We start from the raw sequence: 22,688 nt of genomic DNA, 5'->3' as shown, positions 1-22,688 counted from the left end.
AAAAACAATATGAAGTGCAAAACTGATGAAAACGACATTGTTCCATCTCATTGGTTAATTTTTCTCCAAAAGGCACAAGTTTAAAATATCTGTCATTATATTTAACTAGTAATATTCTTAATTAGCAGACCACTCATTACTTTATAAATATAGATAAATGATAGGTATCATAACAATTTTTTTTATAAGGAACCAAATATTTCTTTTTTGTAATGAGAAGTAAAATACAAAAAAAAAATTAACAACAAAAACGATGAAAAAAACAACTTTATTGGTGACATAAATAAATAAATAAAATCACAAGTATTATTATAGATACGAAAATGTCAATTAACTTGGACGTAACAAAATTTTTATTCAAGTCTAAAACAGAAAAAATATAGGAAAAATTGATGAGAAATAAAAGTTATTTAAGCCCATTTTTCATTCGTATATATTAATATCAGCTAATTTAGAAACATTAAAATCTTAAGAGATGAGACTTGGAAACTTTCTTGATTTAGAAGTCACGTGGAGATAAGAAGAGAGAGGAGCGATGGAAAGAGATAAATGTTAAGTAATTAGAATGACTTGTTGTATACTTTTCTGAAGAAGTACAAACAAACCACAGAAAGATCAGAAGAGATAAAAGAGTGATAAAAACAAACATAAGAGTCAAGTAAATGAAACTATTTATGATGTAATAATTACTATAAAAGATAAACTCTAATAGGATTATCAATCATAAAATATATAAAGATTCTTGTGATAAAAAAATATATTTTATATGATCTTATCATTACAAGAGTTTGTTATGATTTAGAGACCAGAAACGCACATCACACCTTTAAAGTTCCTGCAACGGACTAGTCGAAAGAGTTTGTTAGACATTGAAAACCCATTCCTTCATCAAAAAGTTGAAAATTTTGAACTCTCTCTCCAAATTCGCATTTGAAAATTGAGTTTGAGAAAAAGGAGAGATGGAAAATACGACGGAGTTCGAGCACTTCGACGTGGTGTCAGACGATTCCGATCACCACTTTCTGGGTTCAAAGAAGGGAAAATGGTTCAGCGATTCAAAGAGCACAGTGTACAGAACCATCGTGAGAGAGTGGAAGATTCTCCAGCAGAACTTACCGGAATCAATCTATGTCAGAGTCTACGAGCAACGCATTGATCTAATGAGGGCTGTGATCGTAGGAGCTGCGGGCACACCGTATCACGATGGTCTCTTCTTCTTCGACATCGTGTTCCCTTCCGATTATCCGAGGAACCCTCCGAAGCTGTATTACCACTCCTTCGGGTACAGAATGAACCCGAACCTCTACACGAACGGGAAAGTGTGCCTGAGTCTGTTGAACACGTGGTACGGGAGAAAGAAGGAGAAGTGGGACCCGCGTGAGTCCACGGTGTTGCAAGTGTTGCTCTCGATTCAAGCTCTGGTTCTGAACGAGAAACCATTTTTCAACGAACCTGAGGCTGTGCCATCGGAGAAGAAGTCACGTGCGTACAACGAGAACGTCTTCCTTAGTACTTGCGTCACCTCCTTCCATCTGCTTAAGCGGCCGCCGCGGAGCTTCGAGGCCTTCGTCAGAGATCATTTTCGCCGGCGGGCGTTTTCGATTCTGGCGGCCTGCGGCGAATACGCGAGTGGGCGCGTGGGAGTTGGGTATTATAATTACCATGACTTGCGTTTTCCGATGGTTCAGGTTTCGAGGAGTTTCAAGGAGCGGATGGTGGTGCTTTACCCTCGGCTCTTCGAAGCGTTTCGTCAGAATGGTGCTTCTTTGGAGGGTTTGGCAGAACAATTGGAGGTGCAGAGCCAAGAATCAGAAAACAAAAGCAGTGGAGTCTTCAAAAAGATGGTGGAAAAGATAAAAAAGGCTTTCAGATTCAGGAAATTTGGTAAGAACAAAATTAGCCAGATGGAGGGGAGAAATCGTGGTCTTGAAAGTGTTTGAAAGTTAACCTAATATAATTGAAGTAGTGTGCATATCTTATTATCATGGCCTTTTCATAAGATTGAATTGTTGATTGGAAGAAAAAATAAAATCAGGTCATTGTAATAGTTCATGATGCAAGTTTAGATTGTGATCTTATCTCCAGTTAGACAGACTGCAATGTTCATGCAATTTAATTGTTTTTAAAATTTACGCACTCGTTTGATTTTTATCTCATTCTTGTTGCTTTTCATCGCAAAAATTATTGTTTTACGATTTCTCTCTCTCCTTTTATCTCTTTCTGCAGTATATTCCACTCACCATAACAATTGCAAATTCTTCTTTAAAATGAAATGAGAAGAATTTGAGTGTAATAAATGACCGTTTTTACATAATTTTTTTTATCAAATTTTCCATATTTTATTTCCTATCTACAAAATAGATCCTAAGAGCTTAGAGTCATAGAATTAAACGAAATTCCATATTTAAAAGGGGCTAATAACAGATAAGAAAACAAATCCATAAATAACTTGTACCATTTATTTTTATAATTAACAAGGAAGGAACTGCTACCATTTACATAATTCGTAAATAACAGTCGAAGTTCTCAGATATTGGATGGATTTATGCTAGTAAAACCTCGAATTTGTGGACCAGCAAAGTATCGTCCCAGAGAAATTAGTTCTTGGTTATCAAGATTAGGCTAGTGCGTGAACTTTGCCCAAGAAAAGAAAAATCATATACATTTACAGCACAAAAGATCAGCGCAAATAAAGAACCTACTACAGTTTGGACTGTTTCTTGGAACTTCGACCAGCTATGAATTCCTGCATCTTTCTGAATTGCTCCTTCGTCATTCCGTTATAATAATCATGAGCTCTCTCCTAAATTTTTTACACGGGTGGAGAATTTATATGTAAGAAGATTTGGGTAAAGCTAAAAATGTACACAAATGAGGAAAATAGAAAAATCCCCATCAAGGAAGATCATTGATTACATAGAAGAAGCATAAAATGGATAATGCAGACTGACAGACAATCAGGAAAGAAATAGTGCCAAATAGAGAGCAAACAAATCAATCCCCGGATACAATTTCGGTGTAACACAACTTTTCTCTTTTCTTTTCCAATGTTTACGAAAGATACAATACATTAATCTCAGGTTGATGGAAATTGCACTCGAGTCCGAGGCCCCTGAATAGCACTTCGTCAGACAAATTAACCATAAGGGTTGCAAACTAATTTCAATAAGTTTACACTTTCAAAGACAAATTTGATCAATAAAATGCTGTTTTCAGGATCTGGAACAACATTTCCATCATTAGGGGGACAATTTATTTGTGATAAATAAAATTAGATGGATAGGTCACTCATCTAGTTTGTGGGATATGAGTCTTTCTTTTCAACCAGACCATCTTATTGCTGTTATAAGTTTTCTCACAAATATTTTAAGGAGAGAAAAAAAATGATTTTTAATATAAACTACAATTAGTTTAGTTAATATAAAAGTTAAAAAGGGTTAATAAATTAATTTATACATAAAGTAAAAAATTCTACGGCAGTTATAGAAAAACTTTTGGTATACTGAGGTCTAACTCCATGTTAAGTTCACATCAACTACAGGGAACAACAATTAATGGATACACCCCACTCACCTTATGAGAAACTGAAACCATTCCATATACAGTAAAAATCTTCTAGCTATCTTAGAGAATTAGGCAACAATCGACATGTAATAACGGAGGCAGATAATTGTTGTGTTGCTCTAGACCAAAGCAAACCAATCTTTTTCGCTAAATCCGTGCCATATAATGGTAGAGACAAATTGTACAGAGTACTAACCTTTTCAAGGGAAAGTGCATGGCCAAGATCAAGTTTGATGCCATCATTGATGACCGCCTTGTACCTCAACACCAAGTCTTGGTTGTTTTTGACAATAGCATCAGCAATTTCCCTGCTTTTCTTCAACAATTCACCATCTTCAACCACATGGTTCACGAAACCCAGCTTTTCAGCCACCTCAGCGGTCAAAGGTGAGGCCGTGAGAGATACCTCGCGCGCTTTGTTGACCCCAATGATGCGCGAAAGCTTCTGAGACAAACCCCACGACGGAAATATCCCAAACCTGCACAAACAGATAAGGGGCGGGTTCAAAATCCGAAGAGTCGATTTGTATTAAGGATAAAGGGAATGAACCTAGCGTGAGTGTCCATGAACTTAGATCCCTTGGCAGCGACCAAGATGTCACAGGCGAGCGCAATCTCGAACCCAGCGGTGACGGCGAATCCTCTAACGGCTCCTATTATCGGTTTGCGGCAGAGCTCCATTTGCACCACTGGGTCGCTCTCCGGATCCTTCACGTCGCCCTTGAACACGTCCTCCGCCGCCGTGAGATCCACGCCAGAACAGAACGACCGGCCCGACCCGGTCAATATGATGACCCGCACCGACTCGTCCCGGTCCAGTTTCTTGAACGCCTGGGCCAGATCCACCATCATGGGCCGGGTCAGCGAGTTTAGAGAACCCGGACGATTGATCGTGATCAGTGCGTCGCCGTTTGAGTGGCGGTTCACGAGTATTAGTTTCTCCGGTGATTGCCGTTCCATGTTTGACCCGATTCGATGGTTGAAAATGTGAAGTTGGCTTAAGAAGAAAGGGAGGGAGTGGATCCTTCTTTGAGGATGCAGTCTTGAAGTGCGTGACGCAAAAGATGATCGGACGGAGAGATGACGTGTCAGATAATTATCTTTATCCACCACAAAACTAATATTTCTTATTATATGATCATGATTTATATGAAACTCAACTTATATTTAATAATTAATATTTTTAAAGAAATGTTAGAATTAATTTTATAAATAAAATGATAGATTTGATAGTAAGAGGCTGGGAAAAAGTGTTGAACACAAATAGTTGATTGAAATCATCTTAATCAATCATAATATTATTTGATTGTTGTGCTTAAATAAATCTAGAAAGAGGGATAATCCATACAAAGGCTTGATGGATAATATAATATTACTTTACTGTTAGTGCATTTTTTTAACTAATGTTATTTCTATATTTAAAAATTATCGTTTATGATTAAACTAAATTAAGTTTGTTAGTGTGATAATTTTCATTTATAATTTGTTTATGTCAATGAACATTCAACAATTTAGATAAAAAGTAAGATCTGGACAATATTGATATTTATCTATCTCAATAAATGTCAAGACCAACATTAATGTTTTAAAATTTTAAAATTTTGGGAGAATAAAAACTAAGAGAAACATTTTATAAAAAGTTCAAAATCAAATATTTTATAAATAAGTAAAATATATAGAGTATATAGAGATTATTGTGTGTATCAATTGTGTTTAGAGAGTATATAGAGTTTTCAAAAAATTATTACAAAATATATTACGCTTTGATGTTCTCACAAGGTGCAATTTCATATATATGATGAATAATATTTCAAAGTTGTATTTGAAAAGTTTGATAATGAATATTCTAGTGGTTTTTTTTGTTGTGATAATGGTCATCTTACCTTCTAATGATTGAAAACATGTCTAAGTTTTTGTTATTTTTTTTTAAATTATGAAGTTATTAAAGGTTTTTCTACGTCTTTCCATATGATTATACATATTTAATTTTACTAAATGGTTACTATTCATTTTGTACTTGACAAAACAATTATGAATCTAAATATATATCTGAATAGTATATTAGTTCAAATTTGTTTTGACTCGAGGATAAGGTACCATAGGCATTAAGGTAATGTTGATAACATCAATCACTTATTTTATTTTGGTGTCATTTTTTTTTTATTTGAACATGTTTTGCACCATACACACCCAAACAACTATACACAAGTTTGAGTATGTATTTTAGAATTTTCAACAAATGTATAAATATGATTTAAACAAAGTTGTGGAACCAACAAATTGTGTACAACAAAAATGTATTATTAGTACAAATAAGCTCATGATAAACAATAACATAAATATAAGTAGTCATATGTTAGTGCAACTGTATTTTCTTCTTAATCTGATACATGAACCATTGGTGAAATTCCTGGATATTTGATAATGGTTGATGCTTTTAATAGCATTTGAGAGAAAAAGATTCCATAGATAGAAAAAATTAATTATAAAGGTGTTTAAATAAGTTTTTTGTTGATGGTATGACCACTTAATATTTTGGTTTGGTGGAAAATAAATTATTTATGGTTTTCGAATCTATAAAAATGGTTATAAATGTCTTGGTTAGAGAGCATATTTAGTATTGGAGGTAGGGTTTTGGGTGCTTTGAAGCTTTTTAAATCCTGGCTTAGGCACTTATCTGTGTTCAAAATTGGTTGAAGAACACTATAACCTGATGGCATAAATATCAATTAAGAATCCGAGCTCTATCAGAATATTTTCATAAATACAAGTTAGATTTATTTTTCTTCTAAAACTCTTTTATAAATATGTTGTTGTGTATATTAATAATATTTAGTTTTAATTAATTTTTAGAATTTCATAGTTACATAATGGGAGGAGGAGATGAGACGTGTCGGATCGAACACGCATAGTGCCTAGTCACAACTCGACCTGCCCGATAAAACTGTACCAGCTATCCGTGTGGGTATTCATTTAGAAAATATTCGCAGGTACTTTAAAACTCGGGTACTAGCGGATACCCACAAAAAAAAAATATTTTATACATTTTTAAAATAAATTTTAAATAAAATTACAAAAAATATATAATATAATATAAATTAAATTAAATATAATTTTAATTTTAATTTTAATTAAATTTAACCTAATAAAATATATTTTTTTTTTATTATTAATTAAATTTAATTAAAAAATATATAAGTTAATTTTTTTTTTGCGGGTAACGGGTACCCGCAGGTCGAGTAGTATACTACCCATACTCGACCCGTGTAGAAGTGGGTATTAAAATACCTGCTACCCGTTATCCACGGTAGTAAATATCCGCGGATAATAACTAGCCGTCATGAATTTTAACCGCGGATACCCATGCCCCCAGATTATTTTGCCATCCCTAGAAGTAACATTCTAAAAAGTTGGGTCCAAGATAGGAGTCACTAGTACAAAAATAGCGTAGAACGTCACGCGTTCAACGTCTAGCCAAAGTTAAAAATGAGCGGTGACATTTTGTAAGTAAACTCAATTATTAAACGTCGTTTAAAATTGTAATTCGACGTAAAAGATATAAAAAGTTGAATGACTTTTAAATTCGACGTCAAAAGGTTAGTGAATTCAATAAAAATTTGAGCGAGAGATTGAAAATTCATTCACTTTATGTTAGCGCGCGATACCCTTTTCTCTTCTCAAATTCTTCTCGAACGAAATTTGACAAACATCACATGTAATCTTTCTTTCATTTGATACAAATGCATATTAATTAATTATTTTATGTATGTTTTTTGTTTGTTTTAATCGATTATTTTCGTGCTTTTGTCCTTTGTAGGCGCATTCTGCTTTCTCTCTCAATGGTGACGAAACTTTATTCCGACGAACCCACCTTTTAAAGGTTAGTTTTGGTTTTCGTTTTGAAGAACTTATTTGTTGAAATTGTTTGATGTTGTTGTTTGGTTGAACTTGTTTGTTGTTGTTTGATTGAACTTGTTATACTGAAATTTGTTAGTTTTTTTTTTTGCAGGTATGATAGAGTTGTAAAAAAGAATGATAGTTAATTAAAAAAATAAAATAAAAAATTATTAACATCGAATATTGACAAAGTCGATTTTTTAAAATTCGACATTCAACGTCAAACTTACGTCTCCCGCTATGACGTCAAACTCGAATGCGTCGTTAAAAGTCAAAAATAGTAATATTTTTTTAATGCATTTGTTAGAAACAAAATTTCTGTTTGAGGTCGACAACATACGACACCCTAACACTCAAATCAAATATGTTTCTAAAGGGATTTAGTAATGCTAGGTTATGGAATAAAAAATGTCATTTATCTCAATATAAAACCTATATTTATAAACTTCAAAATAATAATTAAATCAAACCCATTAATTACCCATTAATAACTATTATGATTTTCGTTAATTATCTATTAATGATCGTTTATCGTATTAATGGTCTTTTATCGGTATTGATTATCTCTTAATTCTTAATTATCTCAAGAACTATTCTTTCCAATCTGCTGTTACCTGACTACCTGCTGGCCCGATCAGTCAATCCACCAATTGGGTAATCATATAGTACAAATTTGAATATTTTTTGCTCGGAAGATATCTTTATTATATTTTAATTAAAAAAATATTATTACTATAATGCATGATTAGCTCCTAAATACTGTTTAGAATACCATCTTAATTTTTACTCTGTTATGAAATATTTTTCTTACATGACGAGTCTATATTGGCATAAAATTTTAATATAAACAATTCTTTCAAGCCAAATGTATCATTTAAAGGGTGATAATTTATAGAAACCGTAAGGATTAGCGGTTAAGTAAGTTACATCTCTTTAGCTCCTAAAATTTGAAATGCCATCTTAATTTTTAATCTCTCTTATGGAATACTCTTGCAGGATGAATCTATATTGACATAGAAGTTTAATGTAGACAACAACTCTTTCAAGCCTATCATCACTTAAAGATTGATGTTCTCTACAAACTGTAATCATTAACCAATAAGCTAGTTGAATGCCTTTAGCACTTAAACACAATATTTTTGGGAATACCATCTGAAGTTTTATTAATATCTTCTAGGAAATACTTTTCTTCCAGCATGAATCTATATTGGCATAAAAGTTTAATACAAGTAACAACTCTCCCAAGCAAGCTGAATCATTTGAAGGCTGATGGTGTCTACAATTCTTAGTTCTATATCATCAATTATGTATTATATTATACTCACAATTCTTAATTTAAAATGGTTAAGTTCAATTACTAGTTTTGTTGTTGCATAAATAATGACTTGATAAAAATATGGACATATATTGTAAACTTAGTGTTAAAATGAATTTACTCTTAATCTCATCATTCTTCCAACTCTTCTATCTTCCAGTTGCCCTTTTTAGCTGCTTGGTCTTTCTTTGAATGTGTCTCTTGGTAGAAATACATATAACATTAAAAGTAGTACACTAACTAAAAAAAGAAACAAAAAAAGAACTTCCTATATTTTATATTTTGAATTCTGATAAGTTGGATGTGTAATCTTTTTTTTTTCAAGGATCTCTTTACGATTGTTATGCAAAAAGATGAAAGATGGAGTCAAAAATCAAAGAAAAAATAAAGAAATTATTTTATAAAAAAGTTTAAAAGATAATAACTTTTATAAAATAAAACTTAATTAATTAAAATTATAATTATAGTATAACCTTTTAAATAATAAAGTAACAATTTGTATCTTTTTAGTCTTTACATAAGTTAATTTGTAATTTTCTGTGATATTATTGTTTTTAATCTATGTACAAACTAATTTTAATTAATATTTTTTTTTATTCTTTCAAAAGTTGTCATCAAGACCTTTGAACAAACATATTATAAGTCTAGTAATTTATTAAATTTTTTATTGTACTTATATACTCTAAACCCAAAGAAAAAATAAATGACATGTATCTTGTATATGTTGTCAAAGTGTTGTTAAAACATATATGTTAACATACCATTACCTCTATAAACACACGCTTTTAGGACGGATCATGATATTTTAACAATTTTTTGACAATAGATTACATGTCATTATTTTATTGGTCCGTATATTTTAAATGGACCAATCACGAATTACCACGTAATCTGTTGTAAAAAAGTTGTCAAAAAAAATTGTTAAAAAAACTTTTTCCAACTACATCAAAGCAATTTGAAAAATCAATAGATTTTGACACTTGAAAATTTTGGTTCCAACTATAGCAATTAGGTATGGCAACCCATCAGGTTGGGTACGGATAGTGTCTACCCGCAACCTGACCCATAAAATTAAAATCCAACCGTGTGGGGACCTACAAATATATTCGCGAGCATCCACGGATACCTACAAAAAATTTAAAAAATATATTTTATACATTTATAAAATAAAATTACAACAAATATATATAATATTAATATAAATTAAAATCCCATTTTAATTAAATTTAGCCTAATAAAATATAAATTAAAAATTAATTCTATTTTTAATTAAATTTAATTTAAAAAATATAATTTAAATTATTATTATTATTTTTTGCAAGAAGTACATGTGGGTGGAATAGTATAATACTCACATCTGAGTCATTGAGAAGAGTATTAAAATATCCTCTATCCATTATCAGGAGATAATAAATATCTACATGTAGTTAGTAACTACTTATAATGGATTTTATTGCGAATATACGTACGTACCCCGCAGTTTCTTTTTCTTTTCATCCTAATAACAATGTTGCTAGTTCAATCTTATTTATTACCACCTATGACATCATTAGATATTCTGTAATTGAGATATTTATATAATTAACCTTGAGTTTGGGTGTTTTTTCATCTGTATTACCTTTACTGTAAAGTAACAAACTAGAAGGATGAAATCCTTTTACAGCATTAATACGAGGAATTAATAGTACTATTTAATGTTTTTCCTAAAAAACACTATAAGAGTATGTTGGAGATATGTGACGTGACGTGAATTATTGGTGAATGGGTAGGAAGTAGAACATACTGACTTCAAATATCTATAATATCTTCTTCCATGGGGACATAGCACCTAACAGTTTGAGGCATCCAATTATGTCCTCAGCATGAAGTTTGAGGCATATCGAGATTTCCTAGGAGGAAATTAAGGAAATTGTCGTCATAAGCTTTGAAATCATGAAAACAGAACATTAGTAGTGGCTCATGATTTTCACTATCTCCTAATCTTTCTTTAATTTGTAAGTTTATAACATTTGTGCTGAAGCATTTAGTATGACGAAATAGGTATCCACACCAAATAAAAGGTCAAGTTTGAAGGAGTCCACGAATGTTGCGTGGCCAAATGTAGTTGGAACCTCCTTCTAAGAGATTCTTAGCTACGATAACATTTGCAGCATCAGTTGGATGATAGGGGTCCCAAAACACGTACTTTGATCTGTCATAGCAAACTTTCGATGTGGGACCACATGGAACCAGACCTCCATAGCGCCCAGCCACGCGACAACAAGCTGAAGTTGGATTAACAAAACCTGCCACATGTGTATACACACAACAAAATTTTTGTTCATAATAAACACCTTGCAAATGCAAATTCAAAGGTTCTATTCTGATAATCGATTATTTGCCAAACAATATAGACACGTACCGAGTGCTACATAATTCTTGAGAATATCATCTAAAATTTGATACACATCTGCATAAGCAAAAGCTGAACCCTCTAGATTTGAGTTGAGTTCTGTAACAAGGTCTTTTAGTTGGGAATTATATAGCTGTGCTAGCTGATTGGGGAAAGAAACACAGCTATCTCCAGCACCGATGTTTGAATCCCTCTGACTTGGTATACACCCTATAGGCCCCACATTCGCCACAACAACTTTTCTAGCCCCCAGATTGAACAACCTCTGCATGTGGTACATACGTTGTTGAAACATTAAACAATTTGTCGTAGAAATAGTCATCAGAATCAAAGATTTCATAAAATTATATATAATCATGAAAAACATTACAGTGAGCTGAAGTCTGAATTTTGATATCATTTTTGCGACAAAGGATTGTGGAGACTCCGATTCTCGTTCGGAAAATGAGAATGATGGTGTTAGGTAGTTATTTATGAAATCGTTTGAGCCTATCGACACGGAAAACAATGACCTATTTAATAGATTAAGAGCCGCAGGAAGACCAATGCTGGCTATGATGTCTTGTCTGGTATTTGCAAAATTATCTATCTGTGCATCGAAGTTGAGCCGACCACCCTGACAATCCATCAATGCATGCAAACTGTTATTAATGTATGATGATGTGAGATTATCACGGTCTTACAAACACGTAATAATCATGTAAAACTAATAGCTTCTTGACGATTATAGCATCTTAAACAAACATCAACAGAAGCAGAAACTCACAAAAACTTGTCCAGTAAAATTTAGAATTCCACCTCCACCAGAAGCATAATTGACACCTTTCAGAATCACTGGTCCAACTGTGGTGGGTGCCAAATAGGGTGGGGTTAAATCCATACCCAGTTCCTGACCTGATGGAGCAAGAAAAAGAAAAACTCATCAGACAAAAGATGTAATAAGATTAATATAAAAAGTAGAGAAAAACATAGGAAGTAATTAATATAAAAGGTGGTAAATCTTGCCAATGATGTCGACGATGGTTCTTCCATTAGTGAACCTTCCCGTTGGTCTTCCAAAATCAATGCCATTGGGTAAATAATTAGCCTTTGAGAAGGAAACAAGGTAGTTATTGTTTCCTACGTCAACAAGGGAATCTCCGAATACAAAATTTGCAGGGAGATCATCTGAGGTTGAAACGTTAAACAAAACCATGACTATGAAAATTAGAAGCAGATTCAAAAGGGCACCCATCACAGATTAAGAACAATAACTGATGACTGCAACGAAGTACTGAAGCAGTTCCTCCTATATAGTACTTATACCTGTGCCACATTGTACCAAAAACAATGGGCTTTATAATGTGCAAAAGACACTGCCACCGGCTCATGATAATGGAATTTTATAATAATAAATCATGTGAGGGATAAAATCATGCAGTGGGCCAACATTAATTGCTCTGCCTATAAACCTACTAGTCTTGACCGTGTAGTTGGAGGGAATAAATGACATTTCAAATTAAAACAAAACAGATACCATAATAAATATATATATTTTTTTTTGGTTTTCATCCACATATATGAGATGGTCTCTTAGTTAACAACTAATAATTAGGGTGTGTTTGGACTAGATTAAGGATTTGAGAGACTGAAAATGATTAGATTTGAGAGAGAAGTGAAGGGAAAGTGATGTTATTTAGATGAAGAAAAAGACAGTGAGAAATGAAATGAAAGTTTATTAAAGATTGCTAATGATTTAATGATTGATAAATAAATAAAAATATATAAAATTAATTAGTGAGAAGTTGTGATTTCTTTTTCTTTTTTTTGCATTTTAATGCATCGTTTTCCGAAAAATCATCGCTTCTTAACTTTCCGTTGCTGCATCCAAACACACTGCAAAGAACGTTAATAAATAACAAAAACTAAAATAAATAAAAAATTAATGCGAGATTAAAAAGAAAAAAATAGTGAGAACTAAAAATAAAATATAAAAGCTTAGTAGAAACTAAAATTAAAAAAGAACTATATACCTTAAGACAATTCTGTCACTTATAAAACATATTCTAATTTTACTTAAGAGATGAGTTATTATTTAACAAACATGTTATTTAACAAATCTTATAAAATAATATAATATCAAAATATTTTATATAATAAAGATCAAATTGAAATATATTTTTTCATCAATAGAAAATATAAAATCCATAAAATTGAGAAATGAAAATTTAAAAGAGTTATTCAAAGTATAATCTCAATAAACAAAATATATGAGTTTAATAAGTCTATTTTTTTAATATGGAGGAAGTACTGATTAAATTAACTAAATTGATTATTGCAAATTAACTGAAAATACTGTTTTTTTATGTCAAATTGTCTGGTGTTTTCGTATATTAAAATTTTATCTCCAAATAAATTCTATCGATTTATCGACTAGCGTTGCCAGTGGTCTAATAATGATATACAATACATTCACGGTGATTAAAACAATATTTTAATAAAATTATTTAAGCGAATAATTTGTTTATTACGATTACTTTTTAAGGTGTCTAAAAAACCTTAAAAAAAAACATTTTAGTACGAGTCTAGCATAAAATCCTTGTATTATCAGACCACAGGTTCTGCTATAGTTTGTGAAGCTTTTGAATTTATGTGCAACACAACGAAATGGTAGCTTTGGTTACCTGCTTCTCAATTTTAAATTCCTGTCTGTCTACAGTACTTTGCTAACAATGCCACAAGTTGTTCAAACTTCAAAGTTCAGAAGCACTGAATCTTCACGCTTTTTAATTAAATGCATCTCAATAAAAGAAAGGATACTATTTAATGTTTGCAGGGACTTCCTTCAATTCATATTTTCTTTTGCAACTTTAACTATCACAAAACCCACACTGTCGCTTTTTCTTGACTAATACTTTTTCCTTTCGTTTTCTGTGCACCCCCTTTCAATAATAATATTTAAAATATATATTATTATTTACACAAAACTTTGAATTAATATAGGCATGTGAAAAATTAACATGAAAATTAATTCTATATTGTGCAGTTTTTCTCTTTGTTAATAATTAATCTCCATGCAGTATCAAAATAACTCCGTTGCTCTGTTTCATGTTTTGGGTACGAGGTCGATGTAATAGTTTGAGGATACATCGTTGAAAGTCTAGATAATGTTTAGAAATACAAATGTTAAATTGAACCGTTTTAACTATTCAAATAAACGTATTTTGATGTGAAGATCAATTAATAATTAATGAAACAGTAATTATATAATTTTTTTTATTTTAAACTTTTATTTATAGATTTTTAATCAAGTTTAACTTAATTATTATCTAATTATATTTAATAGTATTTTATTTTTAAATTAATTAACAATAAAATTAATATATTTAGTTTAATTCATGATCAAACAATTTATTATATAATTCAAACTATAGTTGATTATTTAACCTATGTTGAAAATTACGTATTGAATAAAAATAAAACTAATTTATAGATGCAAACCTCTAATTTTGTAAGATTTTCGAATGTGGTGGAATTCTCACTAAATTAGTTGGTGAAACAATACAAAAAATCATCTCATATAAAAATTACAGGCTGGTTCTCTTTCATGGGGCCTTCTGATTATGCAGCACAAAATACATAATTCACCCATTACTTTTTTTTTTTCAGACAACTTTGCGCACATCACCATGACTACTTTTTTTGCATTTGTTATGGATCATAAATGGTGCAGGGTAGCTTATATGGAAGAATGGGGAACATGCATACGCTTAGAAGAGATTTTCTAAACTGAATTACAGCTACCAACAGTAAGAAAACAAAGGAAGTACCATACTTGGTTGTTGATGATGTGTAGCATCATGTTCATAACTGCTTAAACTACAATGGGAAGCCAAAGAGTTCCATCGACTTCAAACTTGCCTCATTTACTTTCATAATCAATGAAGGTCGACGTGATTCTGGCTTCATCTTTTTGACTTTTATCCATTTTTTTTTATTTTTTATTCATACTTTAAGCCAGTTGACTATAGTTAATTTATTATTGCCGTTCTTTAAAAAAAATGCATGTGTCATACTATTTTTTTATATCATTCTTCGTTTATGAATTATTATACAATGTATAAGTTTCTTGCTTTTTAAATAAGTTTCTGATTGATTTTACGGTCAAAACTTTAATTTGGATGTGTTGTGATTTCCTAATATTTTAAAAATCACCAAAGTCTCATTAATTTTCTCTCCAATAGATGACTTTATAATAATGAAAGTGCAGTTAATCAATTATTTTTTAGGATAACTTATAAAAAAGTTTACTCATTTGCTTAGGATAACTTATAAAGAAATTTTCCCAATATGTGGGCCACTCAAACAAAACATTAAGGTTAATGTATATTGAGGAACATTGAACACATGTTGGTTAATATATTTAAACTGAAAGGTTGTGATTTAATAACTCTTTGAGATTCACATTTCGTATTATATTTTAATAGAATATTAAATACAAATATATCTATACATCATTATTAGAATATTTTTTTAATGTAATTATCATTATAACAACCTTTCAAGACCCTCTGCGATGACAAATATCTGGAGGAGAATGTTCTTTTATGTTAGTTTAGTTAGATTCTCTATATATTTTTTATCATATATATGAAATTAAATAATAAGAAGGGAAAATAATAATAATATATATATATATATGGTTTGCTAACACGCGTACTCTTAGGGATTAAAAATCTCACTTAGGGTGTGTTCGGTTGAAGGGAATTCACTATTTACAGTGATTTGTGAGCGATGATGGAAAGAGCGAACATGTTCATTTGCAGCGATTGTCGAAGACGAAAAAGGATAGATTTGCGGGATGACACGGTTTGATCGATCTTTGCGTTACTAAGATGATTTGAGCGAATTGTTACCACATTTACACATTTGCCCTGAGTCATTTCCATAATACCCAGGGAGATGCACGATCAAAGGCCATGCGAGTGCACGTTATTAACTTTGGCACAGGGATGGCTGGTGAACACGTAACCTGTTACGCGAACACGTAAGCAATATATATTTTTTAGTTTTTTTTTATAATTATTTTAATATTATAATTTAAAAATATGTACATTTTAATAAAATTAGGTATATTATATTTTCTAATTTATTAAAAATAAGTTGATTATTTAATTTTTATAATTTTTAAACATTAATTTTATTAATTATTCATAATTTTTTTTTTCTTTATAAATATTTTTACAATTAAATATAACATTTTATGTTACTTTTATAACTAGGGGCATTTTGGTAATCTTTAATTTTTACCAATTAAACTAATTTTTAAAATCTATCACATCAATCAAATTCTAGACTAATTCTCACAAACTTTACTTCCAAATCCACTCTCAATTACCCACAAATCCACTCAAAAAAACAACTAAAAAGTTATCCTCAAATCCATTCAAATCATCTTCCCCAAATCTACCCAAAAAACACAGCCTTAGAGTTAGGAATGACAATAAATGAGATGAGCTTCATTATAATCTTTAGAATAAAAGTTTCTTTTAATTCTCATATTCAAGATAATATAAATTTTTTTGTCACGTACCTATTCTCATTTTTTGTTATTTCAATATCAGGTAACTGTATTCTCATACCTATTCTCATTTTTTGTTATTTTAATATCAATTGATTTTTATAAAAATAAAATAAAAATCACAACAAACACATAATATTATCATATGTTCATTACAAAAAAGGACAACATAATGTAAATTAAATTATCTTTACTTATTTATTTTGTTTTTATCTTTTTTATACAGATCCAAATTCAAAGATATTGTTTCTTTTATGTATTTTTGAATAAAAAAATACATTTTGATAATTTAAATAAAAATTAGTTAAGTATTTTAATTAACTTTATTAAAAAAAAGTCAAAGCATTTTAATTAAAAGTAAATTAAATTCTTTCTAAAATTTAATTAATTTTTTGTTGTTAGAATTAATGTTGGACCAACATTTTTTTATTTATTTATGAAGCTTTACTCGGCCTTTCAGACCTTTCATTAAAAAAACACGAAAATAGTATTATCCACCCTCTTTTTTCTATTAGGACACTTTCGTTCTTTCTTCTTTTCCCTTTCACTCCCTTTCTCCTATCTCTCATCATAGGTAGAAGGAGATTAAAATTTAAGACAGTTGTTTTGAGATTAAAAGCAATTATATTGAAAAACAGTAGAAAGAAAATTGACTATGAAGTCCAAAACAAAACCAAACTCAACCATAAATTTATTTCCATTTTCATTTTGATTAAAAGATGTAGTTGCATTCTGTGTTTGATAAAACACATGCAGAGAAAAAAAGATTAATTTTTTCATTGTATATCATCAACAGTTCTAAAAGATTGGGATTGTTGAAAATATTTTTTTATACTTTTATATATTTTGTTCTTTCTTTTATCTCTTCTATGTGATGTTTTCCCCTTCAATGATGGATGAAAGTTATTGTCATCCTTATACAAACAACGTAAAAGTTCATTTATTTATTTTTCTTTCTTTAAACTTTGAAGTATGGTTTGACTACAATATAAATGTTTTGTTCAACTTTTTTTATTCACCACCTAAGGTAGAATGCTAACGTATGTTTTGGTGGTTTTATTGTTATTATTCTTATTATATTTTGCTAAGAGTAATGTTAACAAGTTCTTGAATGAAGTTTATACTAACGAACATATTACTTACCGTGAAGATGATTTGGAGATGTTGAAAATCTCAATTTCCTAAAATTGAATATTATTCTGTAAAAAATATTTTTGAACTAATTAGAATGATATTAATGCATAGTAAATATTATAAAAATAATCTTCCCTGGTTGAAAATAAATACTATTTTTTTTTATTTTTTAAAAAGAACTTAATTAAATCAATTTTTAAAAAAGTTAGGACACAATGAAAAAAAAAAAGAAATTTTTTTAGCACAGATTAAGAAACTTTTCAATTAAATAGAGTTGAAACGAATAATTAAGTTTTATTTTTTAATTTGTAAATACAATGAGATGACATTTTTAGGGTTTTGGAATGATAAGAGAGGGGTCACACCCCTTCTTCCCCAATTTTCTTGTATTTCCTCTTCACACATACAACGGACGCAAACTCCATGATTGGCAACATTAAAGCCCTAGGTTGCTGATTCCGGTGAGACTCTCGCAAGATTCCTCCAATGCTAGTATCAACGACTTCTCTGCTGCCACCCTATGACGGAAGCCATTGCGCAACGCCTCTGCATCAATCACTCTCAGTCGTTCGTCGTTCCTGCGCGTGAGTGCTACTCGCACTGGCCTTCTGCCGTTAAACCCTCGCCAGACAGGGCACCTTCGATTTCGCCCATTAGCCACTTCAGCACGAGCTCGCCGTCATTGGAGATCGCATCTCCTAGCTGCACCTCGACGTTAGAACCCTAGGCCGCCACTGTTATCACGAGGTCGCCAATACTACGACGTGTTGTAGATATGCATCGTGGGTTACTCACGATGATACGTGGATATGTAGTGATTCCGGGTCTGGTTGGGTGTGCGACTTCCTCTTTTTCAGTGTTGTTGTTGTTTTGGTGGTGAAACGCAAGGAGGAGCTGCGTTTTCGTTGCCGAGATCCATGTCTACGACGCGTGTGCGAATGCTCGTTGTGCTATTTGTTGGCGCACGCAACGACTACGGTGAACTACTGGTTCGTTGCTGGCGTGCCCCTCTCATCATTTATCATCATTGAGGAAAAAATAGTTATAGCTTTAACCTGTATAAAAAATGAATATATATCGATTCTTAAACTAGCATAAAAATAAATAAAAATGAACTGCACTAGTGCTAGTTCTCACAATGGAGGGATTAACGGCAGTGGTAAATTTGATGTGTCACTATAATTAAACACTTAAACTAATGTGAAATGAATAATCTGGGACAAAATAGTTAGTTAACATCCTTTCTCTATGGTCATCAGAAGAAGATAGATTCAACATGACATGATTGCTTTGCTTCCAAGTTCACCCCTACTTGTCTGTTTCTTGTAAAATATAGTCAAGAGCTAAGACAAGTGATGTTTTTCCACTCAGCAGTGAAAATCAAGGCCTAGCCTTTTGAAGCTCTGTAAGGTACAACTTATTTATTGAATTAAAACATTCTGTATAGGTAATAGGTTTTTCATGACACGAATTTGGTTCTACTACCTCGATCACCAGTTTTATGTACAGCCTTGATAGAATCCAAGTTGTTAAATAACTGTTTCGAGATAATTTATATTTGTAAAGCTGATGAATTACAAGTCCCACATCCATGTAATATCTTTAATTTTAGCTTGTTAGTACAAAGCAAAATATGGCAGTTGTTTCATTAAAGGCTAATTGTTAACTATGATAAAATGAACTTGTGATGTAAAGGAGAAAAGAATCAGATGACCATGAACGAAAACTTTCGTTTATTTCGATAATGTATAAATATAGTGTACGTTATACGTACTTGGTTCCTTAAACGAGCATTGCATTGCATGGTATATAGTATACATACTATTAAGAATATATTTTAACTCAAAAACCCCGACCATCACTACCGAAGCCACCGCCTCCACCGGCCCCACCTCCAAACCCACCGCCACCACCTGCACCGCCTCCAATGCCACCGCCAGAACCCCCTCCAAAGCCTCCTCCGGCGCCTCCTCCGGCACCAATTCCTCCCCCTACTCCACCACCATGCCCACCACCAAAGCCTCCACCGGCACCTCCACCAGCGCCTCCACCGGCACCTCCACCAACTCCTCCTCCAAAACCACCACCTTTTCCACCTCCAAAACCACCACCAGCACCTCCACCTGCACCACCTCCTACACCACCTCCAGCTCCTCCACCTGCACCACCTCCAGCTCCTCCACCTGCACCACCTCCAATTCCTCCGCCTGCTCCTCCTCCTACACCACCACCAGCTCCTCCGCCTGCCCCTCCTCCTACACCACCTCCAGCTCCTCCACCTGCACCACCTCCAGCTCCTCCACCTGCACCACCTCCAGCTCCTCCACCTGCACCACCTCCTACACCACCTCCAGCTCCTCCGCCTGCCCCTCCTCCTACACCACCTCCAGCTCCTCCACCTGCCCCACCTCCAACTCCTCCGCCTGCCCCTCCTCCTAGTCCACCGCCAGCTCCTCCACCTGCCCCACCTCCAACGCCTCCACCTGCCCCTCCTCCACCACCTTTTCCACCTCCAAACCCACCCCCAGCTCCTCCACCTGCACCACCTCCAATGCCTCCTCCTGCCCCTCCTCCACCTCCAACTCCTCCTCCCACGCCTCCACCTTTTCCACCTCCAAAACCACCACCAGCACCTCCACCTGCACCTCCTCCTGCTCCTCCTCCACCACCAACGCCACCACCTTTTCCACCTCCAAAACCACCACCTGCACCTCCTCCAATGCCTCCTCCTGCCCCTCCTCCTGCTCCTCCTCCACCACCAACGCCACCACCTTTTCCACCTCCAAAACCACCACCTGCACCTCCTCCAATGCCTCCTCCTGCCCCTCCTCCACCACCAACTCCTCCTCCCACACCGCCGCCTTTGCCACCTCCAAAACCACCACCAGCACCTCCTCCAATGCCTCCTCCTGCTCCTCCGCCACCACCGTGCCCACCTCCGAATCCTCCTCCTAGACCACCACCTTTTCCACCTCCAAAGCCGCCACCAGCACCACCGCCACCACCAATTCCTGCCCCAAATCCACCACCGTGTCCACCTCCAATTCCACCCAAGCCACTTCCAAAACCGTCAACTAACTCATTTTCTTTAATTTTTCTGCACTCTGCTGCTCCTATCACTAATACAAATGCCACAGCAAGTACTGCAACATAGCTTTGTAACTTTCCCATCCTTACACAGATAGAGAAAATAGGGCAGAAAATGCTTTCTGTGGAGAAAGCTTGGGCAGAAAGGAGTTATTTATAGTGTGAACAAGCGCACACACACCATTAATACACGTAGACTTATCGAGATCTCAACTATCGAACACCGTCAAAAGTTCAAACTTTGTTTCTAAAGACAAATCCACGGGCCGGTGAAATCTTAATTGTCATGTCCCAACCATCAACTACTTTATTTAAGTACAACGTAGTTCGATTAATAGCTATTAACAAAAATGTTAATATCTCGATTAGAAAAAACACTACTGAAAGCAACTAGCTTGCTCCAGTCACTGTAGGAGTGTAAATAGTGAGTATCTTTTTGGGGTTTCTGCTGTGAATTATCTTATTCATTATCAGGTGCTAAATGGGACATTTTCGTTTATCAGGAAAGTGGTTGTTCATAATTTTCTGTGAAACATGTTCCCTCTTTGTATTGTCAAGAATCACTATCTACAAAATGAAGTTTGTACACGTACAAATTCTTATTTTGAAGTAAATTATTAGAATCTTGATAAAGAACTGAGAACTAATTTCTGAAATTGTTAAAATTTATTTATAGTACTAATATCTCGAAAAGAAAATTTGTATACACTGAAGATTCAATCTCTAACGATACACTTGAAAGAACACGGCTCTTGATCATGATGGAAATTGGTGTTATTTGGTATCCAACAGAACGACTTTAGTTGGTAAATATATTTAAGGCTGGATGTAACGGGTCGAGGTGAAGGATACAGAGTGATTAATTTTCTTCCATTTTCAGTGAGTAAAAAGTGAAGTTAGAAAAATTTTCTGGAAGTGACTGCGATTGGCAGATGGCAATTATGAAATGTTGAAGACCCTTACGTTTTTATACTGTTTTTCTCATTTATAGCTTGAAAACATGCCCTACTGCTATGTGTATTATCTGTCGGTTCAATGTCATATACATGGGATTGGCATGTGATGTGAGAAACATTTTCAGCCATCTCACTGAAATCAAATAATTAAAAAAACTTCACATGTTAATGTTTAGTCCAGTTTAAGAAATATATAGCATTTCTGGACGATTGGCCACCCCACCACATGTACAGCTTGCTTCATCAATACAAGTGACAGTCATATTATTTCATAATACTTTAATATTAAAATGTACTTTTAGTCAAAGAATGCTTGTTAAAAATAAAGTACCAGCATTTTCAATGGCTTTTATGTTTGAATGTGCTTCCGTCACTGTCTTTGAGTAAATAATATAAGGCTTAATTACCTACTTAGTTCCCATGTTCGGAGATAATTTACTGTTTAGTACCCGGTTTTAAAAATGTAGGCATTTGATACCTATGTTTTGAAATTTGTATCAATTGAATCTTACCCACTTAACATCGTTATAATTGATAACGTTTTTCTGACTGTGTATGTGATTTGTGCAATCGTGGCAATGAGGTGGCTTAAGTGACTTGACGTGGCAGGCTTCCTCCAAGACTGAACCTCCAACCTACCGCACGGCCAATTCTCATCCAGTCTTCCTCATGAGCGTTCGTCTTCCTCACGAGCGTTCGTCTCCAACAACTCACGGTCTGTGCCTAACGTCTTCATCTTCTTCAATCACCTCCAACACCCGTGATTTCCCTTCCACCGTCTCA

At 33.3% G+C, this 22,688-nt stretch overlaps 4 protein-coding genes across 7 annotated transcripts; 1 reads left to right on the top strand and 3 right to left on the bottom strand.

Moving 5' to 3' along the window:
• The first annotated feature begins 782 nt into the window (after window positions 1–782).
• LOC108335074 (putative ubiquitin-conjugating enzyme E2 38) lies at window positions 783–2,132 on the top strand. The gene has a single exon (XM_017571013.2). The coding sequence runs from the start codon at window positions 960–962 to the stop codon at window positions 1,938–1,940; it is 981 nt and encodes a 326-aa protein (XP_017426502.1). The 5' UTR covers window positions 783–959; the 3' UTR covers window positions 1,941–2,132.
• Window positions 2,133–2,437: 305 nt separating this feature from the next.
• Window positions 2,438–4,674, bottom strand: LOC108331591 (probable enoyl-CoA hydratase 1, peroxisomal). 3 transcript variants are annotated; one of them, XM_017566386.2, is made up of 3 exons: window positions 4,115–4,674; window positions 3,761–4,043; window positions 2,438–2,803 (listed from the first exon to the last, which is right to left on the bottom strand). In XM_017566386.2, exons 1-3 carry the CDS (start codon window positions 4,522–4,524, stop codon window positions 2,702–2,704), a joined length of 795 nt encoding a protein of 264 aa, XP_017421875.1. In that variant the 5' UTR covers window positions 4,525–4,674; the 3' UTR covers window positions 2,438–2,701. The 3 variants fall into 3 exon arrangements, with proteins under 3 accessions (XP_017421875.1, XP_052727707.1, XP_052727706.1); XM_052871747.1 differs by lacking the exon at window positions 2,438–2,803 and adding an exon at window positions 2,957–3,112 and having other exon boundaries at window positions 4,115–4,672; XM_052871746.1 differs by lacking the exon at window positions 2,438–2,803 and having other exon boundaries at window positions 2,957–4,043; window positions 4,115–4,672.
• A 5,875-nt stretch (window positions 4,675–10,549) lies between these two features.
• Window positions 10,550–12,480, bottom strand: LOC108329982 (GDSL esterase/lipase At4g16230). 2 transcript variants are annotated; one of them, XM_017564414.2, is made up of 5 exons: window positions 12,174–12,480; window positions 11,935–12,062; window positions 11,539–11,784; window positions 11,178–11,433; window positions 10,550–11,061 (listed from the first exon to the last, which is right to left on the bottom strand). In XM_017564414.2, the coding sequence occupies exons 1-5, from the start codon at window positions 12,400–12,402 to the stop codon at window positions 10,838–10,840; spliced, it is 1,083 nt and encodes a 360-aa protein (XP_017419903.1). In that variant the 5' UTR covers window positions 12,403–12,480; the 3' UTR covers window positions 10,550–10,837. The 2 variants fall into 2 exon arrangements, with proteins under 2 accessions (XP_017419903.1, XP_052727705.1); XM_052871745.1 differs by having other exon boundaries at window positions 11,967–12,062; window positions 12,174–12,312.
• Window positions 12,481–18,131: 5,651 nt separating this feature from the next.
• Window positions 18,132–21,199, bottom strand: LOC108329991 (glycine-rich cell wall structural protein). The gene is made up of 2 exons (XM_017564426.2): window positions 19,637–21,199; window positions 18,132–18,917 (listed from the first exon to the last, which is right to left on the bottom strand). The coding sequence occupies exon 1, from the start codon at window positions 21,031–21,033 to the stop codon at window positions 19,705–19,707; it is 1,329 nt and encodes a 442-aa protein (XP_017419915.2). The 5' UTR covers window positions 21,034–21,199; the 3' UTR covers window positions 18,132–18,917; window positions 19,637–19,704.
• Window positions 21,200–22,688: the final 1,489 nt, after the last annotated feature.

This window comes from Vigna angularis, chromosome 1 (genome assembly GCF_016808095.1).
Source record: "Vigna angularis cultivar LongXiaoDou No.4 chromosome 1, ASM1680809v1, whole genome shotgun sequence".
Lineage (NCBI taxonomy): Eukaryota > Viridiplantae > Streptophyta > Magnoliopsida > Fabales > Fabaceae > Vigna > Vigna angularis.
Note: the sequence above shows the minus strand (reverse complement) of the source record. Positions and strands in the feature narration are given on the sequence as shown.

What these genes read in the sequence shown, in the direction of transcription:
- LOC108329991 (XM_017564426.2), bottom strand. Translation starts at nt 21,033, where the DNA reads ATGGGAAAGTTACAAAGCTATGTTGCAGTACTTGCTGTGGCATTTGTA.
- LOC108335074 (XM_017571013.2), top strand. Translation starts at nt 960, where the DNA reads ATGGAAAATACGACGGAGTTCGAGCACTTCGACGTGGTGTCAGACGAT.
- LOC108329982 (XM_017564414.2), bottom strand. Translation starts at nt 12,402, where the DNA reads ATGGGTGCCCTTTTGAATCTGCTTCTAATTTTCATAGTCATGGTTTTG. An exon ending in AATTCAGACTTCAGCTCACT is followed by an intron (nt 11,434 to 11,538) that starts GTAATGTTTTTC and finishes TACCACATGCAG; the next exon opens with AGGTTGTTCAATCTGGGGGC. An exon ending in CAAGAATTATGTAGCACTCG is followed by an intron (nt 11,062 to 11,177) that starts GTACGTGTCTAT and finishes CACATGTGGCAG; the next exon opens with GTTTTGTTAATCCAACTTCA.
- LOC108331591 (XM_052871746.1), bottom strand. Translation starts at nt 4,524, where the DNA reads ATGGAACGGCAATCACCGGAGAAACTAATACTCGTGAACCGCCACTCA. An exon ending in TTCATGGACACTCACGCTAG is followed by an intron (nt 4,044 to 4,114) that starts GTTCATTCCCTT and finishes CTGTTTGTGCAG; the next exon opens with GTTTGGGATATTTCCGTCGT.